General features: G+C 39.5%; 2 protein-coding genes across 2 annotated transcripts; both read right to left on the bottom strand.

The window, feature by feature from the left end:
- Positions 1-26: 26 nt before the first annotated feature.
- LOC121962345 (calcium-binding protein 2) lies at positions 27-3,458 on the bottom strand. The gene is made up of 8 exons (XM_042512585.2): positions 3,321-3,458; positions 3,136-3,198; positions 2,771-2,891; positions 1,945-1,975; positions 1,636-1,779; positions 1,427-1,536; positions 547-694; positions 27-367 (listed from the first exon to the last, which is right to left on the bottom strand). Exons 2-8 carry the CDS (start codon positions 3,195-3,197, stop codon positions 339-341), a joined length of 645 nt encoding a protein of 214 aa, XP_042368519.1. The 5' UTR covers position 3,198; positions 3,321-3,458; the 3' UTR covers positions 27-338.
- A 2,238-nt stretch (positions 3,459-5,696) lies between these two features.
- tmem88b (transmembrane protein 88 b) lies at positions 5,697-13,880 on the bottom strand. The gene is made up of 3 exons (XM_042511807.2): positions 13,323-13,880; positions 10,619-11,023; positions 5,697-6,361 (listed from the first exon to the last, which is right to left on the bottom strand). The coding sequence occupies exons 2-3, from the start codon at positions 11,015-11,017 to the stop codon at positions 6,077-6,079; spliced, it is 684 nt and encodes a 227-aa protein (XP_042367741.1). The 5' UTR covers positions 11,018-11,023; positions 13,323-13,880; the 3' UTR covers positions 5,697-6,076.
- Positions 13,881-14,885: the final 1,005 nt, after the last annotated feature.

The raw sequence follows: 14,885 nt of genomic DNA, 5'->3' as shown, positions 1-14,885 counted from the left end.
TTTCCAATCGAAAGACACATTTTAAATACATATAATTTTGATTTCTTTATTAAAATAGCAAAACATATCACTCTTATTTACATGTTCACTGCAAAATGACTCCATGTTGACAGCATGTACGATATTTGATGCCATGCAATGGTCATGCGGCATCTTTCCTGCTCCTTTAGCATGTCATCATTCACACAATTATTACAGTCAGGCACATATTATGTCGTAGATGTCTACACCTGCATTACAAAACATTGCCAAATTGTAAATATTGGGTTATAGTTGTGTAAACTACCTATGGAATGATTAGCATTAGTGGATCCTGTTATTGTCGGTCTTTTCAGCAGCTAGCGAATGGAGAGCATCATCACAAACTCTGAGGAGGAGGAGAGTAAAGTCAAATCAGTGCTGAGATTTTCATTAACAGCAAAGTGCAAATCGTTTTTATCACACATGCATTAAACATGATGCATGATTAAGACCAACAATGTGAAATCTGCACTCTTTGGGCCAAAAAGTCAAAAGTAGAAATGTGCCTGAGCTTTTTATTCTCACCTTCAAAGTCAATGCTTCCATCTGCGTTAATGTCCAGCTCCTTTAAGATCTCCTCCAGTTCTCCTTTCTTCAGCTTCTCCCCCAGCAACGTCTTAATTGCCTCCTTCATTTCATCCTGGTTGATCTTTCCATCTCCATCGATGTCAAACTTTTAAGAACAGAGAAAACGATGACCAGCTGGTTAAGAAATGGGGGCTTTACTTTGAAAATTTCAGTAATTCAGAGTTGGGATATGCAAGGAAATTTCTGAAATTAACAGTATCCAATACCATTTGTTGGAAATTATTAATACTTAAATTTGCATTCATTCACTGAGATGGGTGGAGATTTTACACCAGTGTAATGAAACAAAAAGATCCTGTAAGTCACTATGAGAATGTTTTTCAAAATAATGATTTAGTATTTCAAAAACCTTTTAAGAAAAAGTTAGCATCGCAAAATATTAAGAAATGCTCACAATGATGAAAAACTTTCAAATGACTTATTTCAAAATATTTACTTGTCTCAAAATAATGAGAAATTCAAAATCATGAGAAAACGAAGTAATGAGTCAGTATCTCAAAAAATAAAATCTCAAAATACTCAGAAACTCAAACTGACATCTCTAAATAATGACTAATCTCAAAGTAACGAGACACTCAAAATAATGACTTAACTCAAAAATAATGAGGTGCTCTTTAAAATAATGACTTAGTATCGTTTCTCATCATTTTTGAGATATTAAGTTATTATTTGGAGAAAGTGTGTCATTATTCTGCGATGCTTTCATGACACTGGCAGAGATTGACTCCCATAGTGATGCATACAACCTGACTGAGGTTCTTTATGTGTCATATTGATAAAATCCATCTGACTGACTGCTAATCATCAGTCGACTGACCTGCACAAAGGCGGACTGGAGCTCTTTGAGTCCCAGCATGTGAGCAGTCTCCCCCATCATCCTGGGTCCCATAAGCTCAATAAAATCTTCAAAATCCATCAACCCGCCCACTATGGAGAGGACAAATGCATATTTTAAAGCCATTGTGTGCTTGTATTGTGTGTATATATATATATATATATATATTTAAAGGGCTATTGTTTGCTCACTTCTCATCTTGATCTGTTGAACAATCTCCAGCAGCTCCATTTCAGTGGGCATGTATCCCATAGTCCTCATGCATTCAGCAACATCCTTGTAGTTCAGATATCCATCTTGATCGTAGTCAAACTCTTTGAAGGCCTCTTGCAACTCTGTAAAAGAGGTCAGGGGTCACAAGGAGACAAGAACAGTTCCAGATGTGGTTTATCAGATCAAATAATGATGGGGTGTTTTATTTATTACTTAAGACAGCGCTTTTAACATGTTAACAATTGTAATGACTCTGTAAACTACTGTGCTGCGTCAGTGACACTTACCGTCCAACTCAGCCTGAGCTAGTTCTCTCTCCTGCAGAAACGGTAAAAAAAAAAAAAAATGTTGAAATGTTGAAATATATTTCCAGAACTAGGATGCTAGATGTACAGTTTGCAATAATAAATGCTACCAAAGTATCCCAACACCAGCCTTGAATTAAATACATTGATTGCGTTTAATCCAAATATTTGTAAGTACATAGTAATTCTAAGCATGCATATTGTGCATGTTAAAATAACAATATGTAATTTAAAAAAGGATAAAATGTGTCTATATGACAGTGTATATATATCAATTTCCATTGTCTTATGCGATAGATAGATACAGTGGAAAAAGTAAATAGTTTCAAGCTGAATCGATCAAGTGTTTGCCAGCACACATCATTTGGATAACCCTAATAAGGTGTGGCAGTAAGCCTCAACTAACGACCCATTAATACTGCAGACACACCCGGCTTAGTGATAGCAGCTCCAGAAAGATCAGACACAAACTGTAAGCACACTGCTCGACTTAAAGCTCACTTCTGACTCTGATGTTTTAATGTCTGACATACAGTTCCTTTAACTGTTGACGAGCATCCACTGTATTCAGATCTAAATCACAGAAATTGTATGTCTGTGCAGCCCCTTATTAAAATATCAACACGCTATAGATAGCCTGTGAGGAAAATTAGGGAAAACACAAATTTTATCAAATAATAGTGTCTAAATATTGCAGGACTGAGGGGATATTGCAGTTGGAAGTAAAATGCTATAACTTAAACTCGAGCCATAATAATGCATCCATTCAAATTTAGAGAATTTAAATCGCAAGATGTATGCGACTTACCGCCCCAAAAACACTGTCGAGCACAGAGTTGTAAACTTTGATCATGCTCTCTGTGTTTTTCTTGGACTTCTTTGTTTTCTTAGGTGTTTCAGAGACTGAACTTGATGTGGAACCATCTTTGCTACAATAAAAAAACAAAAAAAAAACACAACTATTAAACAGCAAAAACTGCAAATTCATATGCTTGCATGTCAATTAAGATTTAAGGACACTTTGATTATTCAGGGAATACTTTTCTCAACAACTCACTCAATATATATCAGCAGAACTTGCATTGGCATAATTAGTGGTGGTGCTGTGCAAAAGATGGCTGCATCTCCACATAAAGTGCACATACACAGCAAGAATCAGACATCTAAACTTACCTTCCTGCTGTGGCTGAGTTGGCAGAAGATGTAGAGGCTGTCCTCTCTTCTGCGGTGGACATGCTGTGGATATACAGGGGACACTATCATTTTTTCCTTTCTTCTTTTGAATATATTGATTACAGTGTAAACATGCATGTTTAGACATGTTAAAGAAGTCCAGTTATTTCACTCAGTTTGCTTACCTTAATTTTTTCTTCTAAATGGTCAGAACAGATAAAAAAAGCAAGAAGTCGAGCAGCACAGTCCTTCTCGTCCTCCTTGAGTCGTGCTTTACTTGTGTTGTGAATGGCTGCGCACTATCCTTTCTGTACTGTTTTTCCTTCTCTACTTAACCTCTTTCAATCGCAGAGGCTTAACAGGTAATTACCTGGCTAAACATGCAGCCAACGATTAGAAAGCAAAACGTGGAGCAGCAGTGTGACTGATGTGTCCTTCAGAAGGACAGTCTCCTCTTGATTCAAATTCCAGGTTTAAGTGTCTTTTTTTGGAGACTCATGTAATTGCAATAAAGTTCTCACACATTGGCCCTTCAGCCTTGCAGAGCTGCTCTTAATTCTGCAGGGACTACAGAATTTCTATGGGAACTATTGCAGACTGAAGTGCAACATTGATTGCACATATACTCTCACGCATGCTCTTCATTTAAATGCAATAAGATTATTTTTAAAAAGTATATGATATAGTATAATATAGTGATAAAACATATGATAATGAAATCCTGATTTTTTTGTTTTGGGGGGGGCAGTGGTGATAACTCCAATTTAATTGACAATAAGTGAGGGAAATACAAATGTGTACAAGTGCGCTGTCATTGCTGGACAGTAGTAATTCCAATTTTTACTGGCTCATCAGCTTACAATATAGCTGGCTAGACTCTGGCAAACTATTGTTTTACTATCTAACTTATCTAACATGAGAATATTTAGCAACAACGAGTTTCATGTCAAGGATGGTTGTTTACTTTTATCATTTAATTTTATTTTTTGTCTTTTTTTCCCCCGTCTGTTATAATGACCTACGTAGTTTGCGTTTAACCCCATTATCTGTCTTAAACGTTCATTATTGTCCATAATTTCGTGGTAAATTAATCTTTTTTATGTGTTCTTATGGCCCTGCTTTTATCTTTTTAAATTTAAGATTGTCTTAATTAACCAAGAAAATTCCAAAAACAAAATACAGGAATTGCATCTGTCAAAAGCATAGGAAATGTTTGTTCTGTAACTAACTTTGGTTCCGGTCAATGTGCATACCGGCGGTGTGCGCAGGTGCACCCGAAGTTTGTTTTTGAGTTCTTCGCTCGTCCATACCTGTGCTTAAAATATGTATAACATTAGTAAATATATATGATAGGAAGCATATTTGTAGATACCTTTTTGGGAATACGTGGTGTCGTGTTGGAGGAACGACCATAACAAGACTCTGAGACACCTTTATGGAGTTCAGCGGAGGAGTTTGTTATGCTACCAATGAAGCAAGTCGGTCTTCGCCATCAAAGGTAGGCACTCACATGAAAATCTTTATTTTTCATCTTTTGAAGTATTTGAGCTTATTGTGATATCTTAATTTGTTTGTGAACTCTTTGTGTCGATATAGTTGACGTTTGTGTTAAAATGTCATGTTGATGTTAAAGTAGCCTACTTAGCTGACAGAAAATGGCCCGTCTCCCCAAACTAGCATCAGTTAGGCTAGTTCAGGCTAATTTTTGAGCCCTTGTAGTATGTTGACTTTAGCTTATCATTGCTCGAACTGTCATTCAAAGACTGTAAACTTCACCCAATGGGGCTACTTGGATTTGGCTTGAAAATGCCACTAAATTCTGCTTAACACACTTGCTAACAACCCCATGAACAGAAAATGTGTAACTGGCTGACATTTCAAGGAATACAGGCAAATATACCCCGAAATATAACTGCACCCTCTTTCGCCTTATGTACAGGCTTATTCTACACCCATGTGTTTTCTACACAGTATAAATGCTGGTTTATTTTCATGGGACTTTAGTGTTGTCAAGTAATGGTGTAGTTATTTTCATCTTCCACCAGATGGTGACAAAGTGAATAATGTGTGATTATCTTGTAAAACTCAAACTTCATTGACACGTTCAACGTGTCTGTATTTGACATTTTCCAAAAAAAAAGACTTCTTTAACTGTATTTCATAGTAAATACTCTTCTGTTTTCTTGACTCACGTCGTTTCACTCTTTCACCACATGGGGGAGACAAACCACACACTGTAAAGTCTATCACAGCTGAGGTGTTGTCCGTCTAGTCACAATGTTGACTTTACCAACATGCCTTCTATAAAATCTGTAATAATTTGTCAGACATGATTTCTCTGGGGGCATTTTCTTGCATTTGTGATGGTTTCCACAGAAAGGTAGTCCTTCTGGAGGCACTCTGTCGTGTTTCTGATCTGTTTACACATTCCTGTTGTTATTGGCTGGCACTGACTCCAGTTTGTCTACGCTTAACCTGGGAAGGATCTTACATAATCCTTTCCTTTTCCTATAGTAGGAGACTCGACCTTCCCATGCATTGCCAATACAGGACAGACACTATTCCAGTTATATCCAGAATCTTTATTTATCAAAAGGTAATAACACAAGAAACAGCAACAACTTAACCAAAGACTTCATATGACAATTTTTTTTCATGACATAATGTGATAAAATACAATTATGTTTAGTGTCAGTACAACCTTTGTGAGGTGTGTTTTTTTTTTTTGTTTTACGATTTCCTGTGATTCATTCAGGAAAGGTAAAGGTTGTATGGAGGTCTGATTAGATGCTTTGTTGTTTTTAATGAACGAAGTATATCCATGTGCTCCTTCCTATAACCCCAGCTGTAGATTTATTTGATTTAATACTTGCTCATATTCTCTGTCTAATGGTTGACTTCACCCTCCACACCCCCTCCCCCGCTTCCTCCCATCTTCATGTCAGACCCAGACCTTCCCCTTCCCACTTCCACCTGCTCCATCTCGACCGCCACAGCAGCCAGTGCCCAGGCCACGGTGCTGTGTGGCCGGCAGGTTCTTGTACACGGCCCGGCTGTATGGGATGAAGCACAGACCCAGCTGCAGGTGTCGGGCCAGGCGGCAGTATGCAGCCAGCGCAAGGACCAGCAGAGGAGTGACCAAGAGGAAGCCCACCACCAGCAGAGCCACACAGCCTCCGTCAGTCAGCAGGTCTGAGCAGTAAGGGGTCGTCCCGTGAGGGCGGACCTGCAAGACGAGGAGAAACACAGCAGCTGGAATGACATGGTGGCAGGATGTCACAGAGGTAAGTGTGTCAGTGAACCAGCATTACACTTGAAGTCTGTCCTCATTTTCTTAAACCTTAATTTGATACTTTACTGAGAGTGACACAGTTCCAGGAATGTGCCACACTCACACAGTTGTACACATTCAAACATGCATGTTGCCCATTAAGACCCCAGTGTGATGTGTTGGCCAGCTTCACTGGGGCATTGGGCACCTCCAGTGTGGTAATAGTGAAGAAGTACTGCTTGGGCTGGGCAATATGGATAAAATATAATATCACACTATTTTTGACCACATACCTCAGTATTGATATTTCAGCAATATTTTAGGGTAGATAACTTTTGCTTTAACAACATATTTGCACAATAAAATTTCCTGTAGGTAATCATCAGTAATGTGGATAATATGACTCAGTGGTAAAAACAAATAATAAAACAGCTAGTACAGTCTGGTAAGTTAAGAAATATTATACTTTACAGTAATGCAGCCTTAAAAACCAGGAAAAGACATCACGGGATATTAGAGTATCCAAAATCAAAGACGATAACAAGTCCCATATAATAATATCAATATAATATCAATTTATTGCCCAGCCCTAAGTATGACTCTTTTCCTTCTTTCCATTCAGAGTGTATCTGGCCGGTCTGGGCAGCTAACTGGCTTCTGTCCCATCATAATCCTGTTTCTTATGGTCTTAATGTTCAATGATTTAGTATGTAAAAATGCAGTGCAATTCAGATTGAGGTCAAAGGTCAGGAGCAGCTGCAGAGTAACTGGGTCTGCAGCTGGTAGAGTCTCTGTTGTCTTACTTAAAGACTCCTCATTAGTAACTGTAGATGATGTGACAATGACACTATTAACGAATATTATGCAGCATGAATGCGGAATTCCAGCAGCATTTTTGCCCTCTGCTGCATCAGCTTCATACTAAGCTCCTAAGTAGCTTTAGTGCACCTCAGTCCAACACCAGATGCAACAGGTAATGAGTCATTTGTTGCACTGCATCCACTTTTTGTATTGTCTGTTTGTCTGTCTGATTTATAGCATTTATTGTATGATTTTGTTGTTTGGTTAAATGTTGTTTGTATTTTTGTATTTATGTGAAACAGCTGATGTCCTGGGTTACAAGACACATTTCAGAATTATTTCTGACAGTAAAGTGAAATCTAAATCTAATCTAAACTATTCACATTCGTCATGTCAGGCAAAGATTTTAAAAGTCGACACAGATACAGATTTTGGTTTTTTTTTGTTTGTTTGTTTCTGTGTTTTGAGTTGCCTTTACACCTACAGAACATGTTTTTAGATACTTGCGTGAAGTGCAGGGGAGAACAGATAAGGACAGCAGATGACGTGCTCTATGGGGTATGTGTGTCTGAGGGGAGGACAGACACCAGTTGGTAGTCTGAGATCTCTCACTCTCTCCCCCACTCCTACATATACTGAATCAGCAAGTCTCTAAATTTCATTTTGAGGAAAGTCAATAAATCTGACTTCTCGATCAGTATATACTGTGTCAAAGCACGTACACTTGTTGCTGAGGTGAACTCTGGGGGAGTGCGAGAGAAGGTAAAAGGGTCAGGATCTGAGTGTGGGAGGGGAATGGAGAGACAGCAGGCCTGAATCATCCTTATCGCCCCATGAAGGATGACGTGAACATCCGAGAGCATGAGGAAAGTGCAGAGTGAAAAAGGTTTTCAGGCCTGATGGGGGAGAAGATTATTTATCATAGCAGAGGGCATGCTGACGAGTTAGGTAAAGGGACACATTTGTCTTATAAAATAATTGATTACTAAGAAAGATTAAGAATTTATTTTGACCCATGAACATTTCAGGAAAAAACTTTAGTACTTAAGTTGTGTAAAACCTGAAAATGATTCGTTCCAGATAGTTGTGTACTTTTTCCACAAAAGCACAGAAATGTTGTGACACCCTCCTGCTAGGTGTTGAGTTCCAGCTGGTCAGAAAGAAATCCCAGCTGGAGAGGGAAAGCAAAACAAGAGGAAGGCAGTTAAGTGAAGAGTAAGCAAGTGAGAGGGATGGTTTAAAAAGTAAAAGGGTAAAAGGGGGGTGCAGGGGAGGGTTGTAACAGATAAGACTGACTCAAGTTGTCCACGTTTGTTTTTACTTTGCGAGTCCTGTATGGCTCCAGATGGAAGACTGCGATTATTTTTCTCATATGAAATATTATGTCGGGTGTATGTCTGGATGATTGCTGCAGACAGGATTCCCTAAAATGTCTTCAAAGTTTTCTCAGTCATGTCTGCTTATTTCGAAGAACCCCATATACTTATTTTGCCTTTGCCTTTCTCTGCTTTTCTTTTCACCCCCTTTTTCTTTGATTTCTCCCCCTCTCTCCATCCTCCGGTCCTGGTTAATCCCTCTCTAAGCTGCTGTCACATGAGGCCTAATTGTGAGAGAGCAGGAGAACACTGGATCCTGCTCTCTCAGGTCATTAAGGCAGTCGTCGACCTACAGAAATGCCATCAGTATGCATTAAAAGTCTCTGAACCGTGACTACATTTTTGGGATAGCCTAGGTTAATGCTCACTGACTAATGCGTCAAGAAGGTTGTTTTGTCTGAGTTTACTTGTCTTCTTTTATATACTCTATTAAATTCACACCACATTCAGTGCATTATTATTTTTTGTCTGTTAAAAAGGTCCTGTAATCCCTGACTATCTACCAAACAGTCTTTTTAAGTTTTGGGTTTTGATGTCTGGCTCCCCAGACTCCTGACCCCTCGCCCTCGCCAGTTCTTCCATCTCTTCAACATCTGAAAGAACCTCAGACTTATCTGATTATAAAACCTCTCATCGCTGATGGAGCTAAACTCCACCCTAAGCCCCAGGCAAAACTATTTCAAACTTCTGGATCAAAGTTATGAGATTAAGACTTTTAGATGTTAAATGAAAAGAAAGATGTAGCCATCTCCCTGTCCCTCTCATCTCTTGTTAGGATTAAGAAAATGTGTGTGTAAACATTTATCCATGCTAACATGCAAACACATTTTTCTCAGACACACGCCCAAGGGCATCGCAGTGGTTTCAAATGTTTTTTGCATGTTGAGGTATAAATTAAGTTAATTAAATAAAGGTCAGCAATATTTTCCGAGGACAAATACTGGACTCAGGTCAAAAGGTGAATTATGTGTCGGATAAAATACTGTAGAAGTATTAATCAGGTAAATTTTGCCCAATTGCAACAGGGCAGTAAAAAAAAAAAAAAAATCATTTTGCACCAAATCGCTGTGTGTTCTTGTTCTATGATTTCCCCCACATACTCTTTTGGAAGCCCAAAGTTAAGATTTGCATTTTCCAAGCAAGAGAAAAAATGAGTCTTATCAACTTTTTTTAAAGGGAGAGTTCAGATTTTTTGAAGTGAGGTCTCTAATGAGGGACTTATCCATAGACTGTGTAAAAATACAGCAGATGTTAGTCTGCATGCCTCCAGTTTGGAGAAACAAGCTGGAGTACCATCACCTAAAATAAGCAATCTGCTGCTGTAGACAGGAAGCAGCAACAAAATGAACTTTAGCCATTAAAAAAATCAGTATACGTCTATGCATCTGCTATGTTGAGAGTATTTCCATTGCATACCTCTCGGTTCGGCAGCCCTTTTTAACAGGGAAGCTGTTATCGGCTTCAGTTCCCCATCTTTGCTCTCATAAAAGCCACCAGACTGCATTGACATTTTAGCACACTGAACACAGATGCTGCTGGTCTAACGCTGCTTTGATCAGCTAGTTTGCGTTATTGTGTGACTTTTGGTGAATCTAAAGTAACTCTTAAAAACGCCACAGTAATACAAACAAACTGATCAAGGCAGCAGTAGGCCAGCATCTCCTATGTTCTGCAATGCTAAATTAGTTTTTTCCATTGGAGTCTGGCTTTGAGGAGAACTGTATTATAACTTCATTTTTCCATTGGAAATCACTGTTTGACAGTAAGGTAAAGCAGTGAAAATATTCTAAATATATCGATATAGCGCACACTTAAACTGTTTGTTTTATGTTAGTTGCTAAAATACGTCCACTGATAGTATCCCATACAACCCCACATCAAAAAACTGAATTATTCCAGTAAGTTAGTACTAAGACAGTTACAGTGCGACTGCTCCTCGGCCTGTCGTAAAGAGCCTCACAATCAACATCTTCAACATGCACACAGTGCTCACACTCACTCATACACCCTCTCTCCTCTACCCCCCTTTTCTTACTGTAGAGTGGCAGAGGAAGCCAAACACCACCATCACGATGGCTGGCGTCAGGATGGTCCCGAACACCAGTCCAGCGAGGCAGGCGTTGATCGTGGCAATAATCAGGTTCTGAGCCGTCACCAGCACCGAGCAGGCCCAGCAGTCCAGGGACCCCCGCAGCTCCAGAGGCGCCTCGCTGCCCCCACCACCGCTCTCCGCTGCAGAATAAGGAGGAGGTACGACTACACGTGAAGGTGTTTCCCTGCCTCCACCCACAGCGGTGGTGGAGGCCAGGGAGTTAGAGTGGTGAAGATGCTGATGGTGGTTGTTATGGTGATGGTGGTGATGAGGCGGCAGTTCCTCGGACAGATCCAAGGCCTGGTGGTGGGCCCCCTTCTCTAGAGTACCAGTCATACTCATAGTGAACTGAGGAAAGACAAGTAAACACATCAGTCAGTTACAGACAGGAGTGTGTGTGCTATTCCAGGTATTTTGAGACATGAGGATTAGTATGTCTATGTAGAAAAACCCGTGTTAAAAAACTGGATGAGTATCGTTGTCGAATACATCAGTTACATGATACTTTTGTAGAATTCCACTCCTCAAAGTTCTTTGTGGCTCTGGGTTCACTCAGAGGTTAGAGGTTTATCCTTCAGGAAGCAAGCCTTGTGTGATGCCTGTGAGGTGATGATTATCAGAGAGCTGATTGTCCAAAAGGAAAGGGGCCATAATTGGTATATGCAGTTTGTGTAGTAGAGAGATGAAAGCTAACTGCCTGCTAACAAAGTCTGTTGATGTACAACCATGTGCTTGTGTTTATATGTGCTATCAGGCCTGAGGGTTAAGCAGATATGATATCAAAGACAGATGTTAAGATGCAACCACTGTTGGCATTTAATTAGAGCAAAGCTTAAAAAATGATACTGAAATTGCACCACCTCTGTATAATAAGTTAAAGAAAAAGAAAAGAGTAAAAGAAATGTATTTTGAAAACATTTAAATTACAAGTAAAATGTCCTGCACAATACTGTAAAAATTGGTCACAGTAAAATAAAAATAGAAAGGGTTCTTTTATCAATGGTCATGTTCATGGAAAATTATGATAATAATAATAATAATGATAATTGGTGGAATAATACTAATAATAACTCTTATTATTATAATGATGATAATACATAATAATAATGATATTAATGAGAATAACAACAACAATAATAATATGATAATAATAATTATTATGAGTAATTGCAGAGGTTACAGTGTTTCACACAGAATTTAAATCTGCGTGTGGCGGTAGTTGATAACAGTCAGTTGTTTTGTGTATGTATGTGTTATGTGTGTGTCTCCCTTAGTATCACTCTTTGAATTTATTTTTTTGTGCATCCATGAATAGAGCAAAGATAACTCTTCTTTATTCATTTTTTTTCCTTAAAAGTTTGTGGAGTTTGCGTCAAGGGTTGCGTAATTGATTAGTTAATACAGTCGGAGCTATTTGGTGAGTTTGATGGATGAGAGGAGCAGCTGTTGCAGAGGTGAGAGAGTGATGTAATGAATAACGCAGCGGTATACGTACTCCAACAGCACTTCTAATGAACGATCTTGCTCCAAACATAAGAAATCCATACGTGGTGGTAAAAATGATCGTGGCAGGCTGCCACAAATAAATGTAAGTGTGGAGAATTCTGGATCATGGCAAAACACTGGCTGTTTTGTTTTTTGGTTTATAAGTTAACATTGTCTGGCTTGTCTCATTAAACCGTACATTTTGAGACCAGCAGTCCTCCAGGTGAGTTCTGCTGTGATTCATGCTCCCTTTTCATTCATTCGTTGTTGTGACAGATTTTATGTGGTACGCAGCTGTGTCTGGTGGCAGGATATCCTCACTTCTTAAAGGTCAGGAGACAGTGACGCTCCAGTCAGGCAGGGTCAGCTGCCAAAAAAATCTACTGTAATGGAAAAATTCCAGTAAGGATGACAGTCAACCTGTCAGTATTTCCTCTTTGTCAAAACAACAGGCAGGTGATCACATATGTAGTCTTTACTGTTAATATGAAGATATTTTGCTCTGCACTTTTGTTCACACTCGCTGAATATCAGCAGTTACAGTGGAGAACAATATTTATGATGCTGTCCTGGGTGCCTAAGTGTTGTTTATACTTCACGTCTGTCTCCCATTGTTGTCCCAAGTGTTGTTTTAAGGTGGAAGGTCACACAGGAAGGACTGGCAGGAAAGTGTGTATGCTCTGACATATGTGTGTGCAGGGTGACTCATTGTGCCCCCTACTGAAAATACATTTAGGCTCTCCACCCATTTTACTCACTGTTCTGTTCTCAGTATTTCTTTCGAATAATACGCCATGTCATACTTTGACACAAATTAAGGAATTCTGAATGTCTTGGCATCATCTTGGCATGTAGACACTTGATGCATCTTTTTTCATAGTGTGCATGCTGTCATTGCATGCTCAGTTACTTCTTGCAGTGTTATCATGCATGGATGATACATTAAAATTTTCTATTGTTCCATGAATCTATTGTCTGGAACAAAGCAGCTGTGATAATTAATTCTGTCTTTCAGACCTCTTGGACTTGTTGCTTCATCAGTAGTAAATAATATCTTTTAGCTCCTCATAACTGTAATCAGCTGTATGAAGATGTTGCAGCGGTTGAATTGTAATCATATGATTTAACCGTGTCTGAGTGATGCAGCTGCACTTGTACTCACATTGTGCTGTGGGGCCCGGTAGACCTCTTGCTGTTGGTCCTCCAGATTGTCGTTGCTTTTCTCACTCAAGATCACTTTCAGTCCTGACTGTCCAGCCAGTCCTCGACGTACGGGTCTTCCCCTACACCTCAACAAAGTCTTTTAGTTTTTCACTAAATCCCTTCAACCCTCCACTCCTCTCTCTTGAAACAGTTACTTTAACCCTCCTTTCCTTGAGTGAAGTTGAGAGAGCTGTTAGTGAGATTTTGGAGGTTCCCTCCTAAAACCTTATCTGTTTGGTGGTGGTATGTTGGCTTCCTGCAGCTTAGGTCTCCTGCTGCTTCTTCTCTCCACTATCCAGAGTTGTCAGTGGAGCTGATTGTGCCCCGGAGTCTCTGTTTTCTTTTCCACATCGAATTCCTGTACTGTTGTGAATAAGTGCAAGTACAGAGATGCTCCTTCATCAGTGGCTGAAAACAACTTAACTTGCAGTTGCTGTGGTCTTTGTCTTAAGTGTGTCAAACTTCTGCTGTGCGCCCTCCCCTTTTTTATGTCTCCATCTGATTGAGTCCTCAGTGCTGTCTCTCCTTCCCTCCCTCCTCCTGCGCTCCCTGCATCCATCCCACATTCTCTCCACCCACCAGGCTTATCAGCCCCCTGCCTCTCTCCAACAACTCCTCTCAGCACACGCATTCCACCTCACATATCCAGGACATGTTTCACCCCCCTTGCAGTGGGGGCTGGGTGTTGTGTGTTGGGGGTCAGAGCGAGGCGGCTTGCCTGATAAGTTGAGGTTCAGGAGAGCAGAAAATGAGGGGGGAAGGGCAGCAAAGACAGACTTGTGTTAAAAGTAGTAAAGAAGAGGTACCATGCTGCCAAGCACATTCAGGTCATTTTGTTTTATTTATGGTTGTATAAGAGTCCAAAGAGTTGCTTAAGCACACGTTGAAATAATTGGATCAAGAGTCTTTTTCATCAATCTTTGAGAAAGTGGTTCAGTTCAGCTATGTAGGGAAGATAATTCAAGATGCACTAACACATGTTTAATAAAACAAAAAGTTTTCGACTCCATGAGTTAAAATGTACCGGTTTATAGGTTTAAGATTGCCTTGGATTATTGCTATATTTCTACAATAGAGTTTTGTTTTTGAAATTGTCAGAAATTGTCAGATTTATTTTCCTATTAGGTTATGTGAGCCTGTTTTTTTTTAATGTGAAATCCAGGTATATTTTGCATGACCAAAAGCAGGCTTAAGGTGTGTCATTTGCCTCCTCCTGCTCTGCATGCCTTTTTCAGCAGCCAGAATGATAAAAGAATGGTTATATGAATGCATTTTTATTCACAAGTAGCCTTCAACTACACTGTGTAGAAGAAGATTTCTATTCTTGATTTGAAAGACCAGTGCCCTCCACCTGACAAATGAATGCTGTAAGGTAATGTGAGAGACCCAAAGTTGCCTCCGAGTATGTAGTGTGCACCCATGTACATGTTGGAATTGCTTGTTCCTATATTTTACCCTCCAAATGACCTTTTTTCTCTCTTGCATGCCCAGGACTCCCAAAGGAATCCCAAAAAAAAATCTT

This window comes from Plectropomus leopardus, chromosome 23 (assembly GCF_026936395.1).
Source record: "Plectropomus leopardus strain MGB_pleo_1.0 chromosome 23, ASM2693639v1, whole genome shotgun sequence".
Taxonomy (NCBI): domain Eukaryota; kingdom Metazoa; phylum Chordata; class Actinopteri; order Perciformes; family Serranidae; genus Plectropomus; species Plectropomus leopardus.
Note: the sequence above shows the minus strand (reverse complement) of the source record. Positions and strands in the feature narration are given on the sequence as shown.

Excerpts from the sequence above, each read along its gene's own strand:
- tmem88b (XM_042511807.2), bottom strand. The coding sequence starts at position 11,017 with ATGAGTATGACTGGTACTCTAGAGAAGGGGGCCCACCACCAGGCCTTG. Across the intron at positions 6,362-10,618 it reads GCTTCCTCTGCCACTCTACA|GTCCGCCCTCACGGGACGAC; the intron begins GTAAGAAAAGGG and ends CTCGTCTTGCAG.
- LOC121962345 (XM_042512585.2), bottom strand. The coding sequence starts at position 3,197 with ATGTCCACCGCAGAAGAGAGGACAGCCTCTACATCTTCTGCCAACTCA. Across the intron at positions 1,780-1,944 it reads AGCTCAGGCTGAGTTGGACG|AGTTGCAAGAGGCCTTCAAA; the intron begins GTAAGTGTCACT and ends CCTCTTTTACAG. Across the intron at positions 1,537-1,635 it reads TCAACAGATCAAGATGAGAA|TGGGCGGGTTGATGGATTTT; the intron begins GTGAGCAAACAA and ends TCCTCTCCATAG.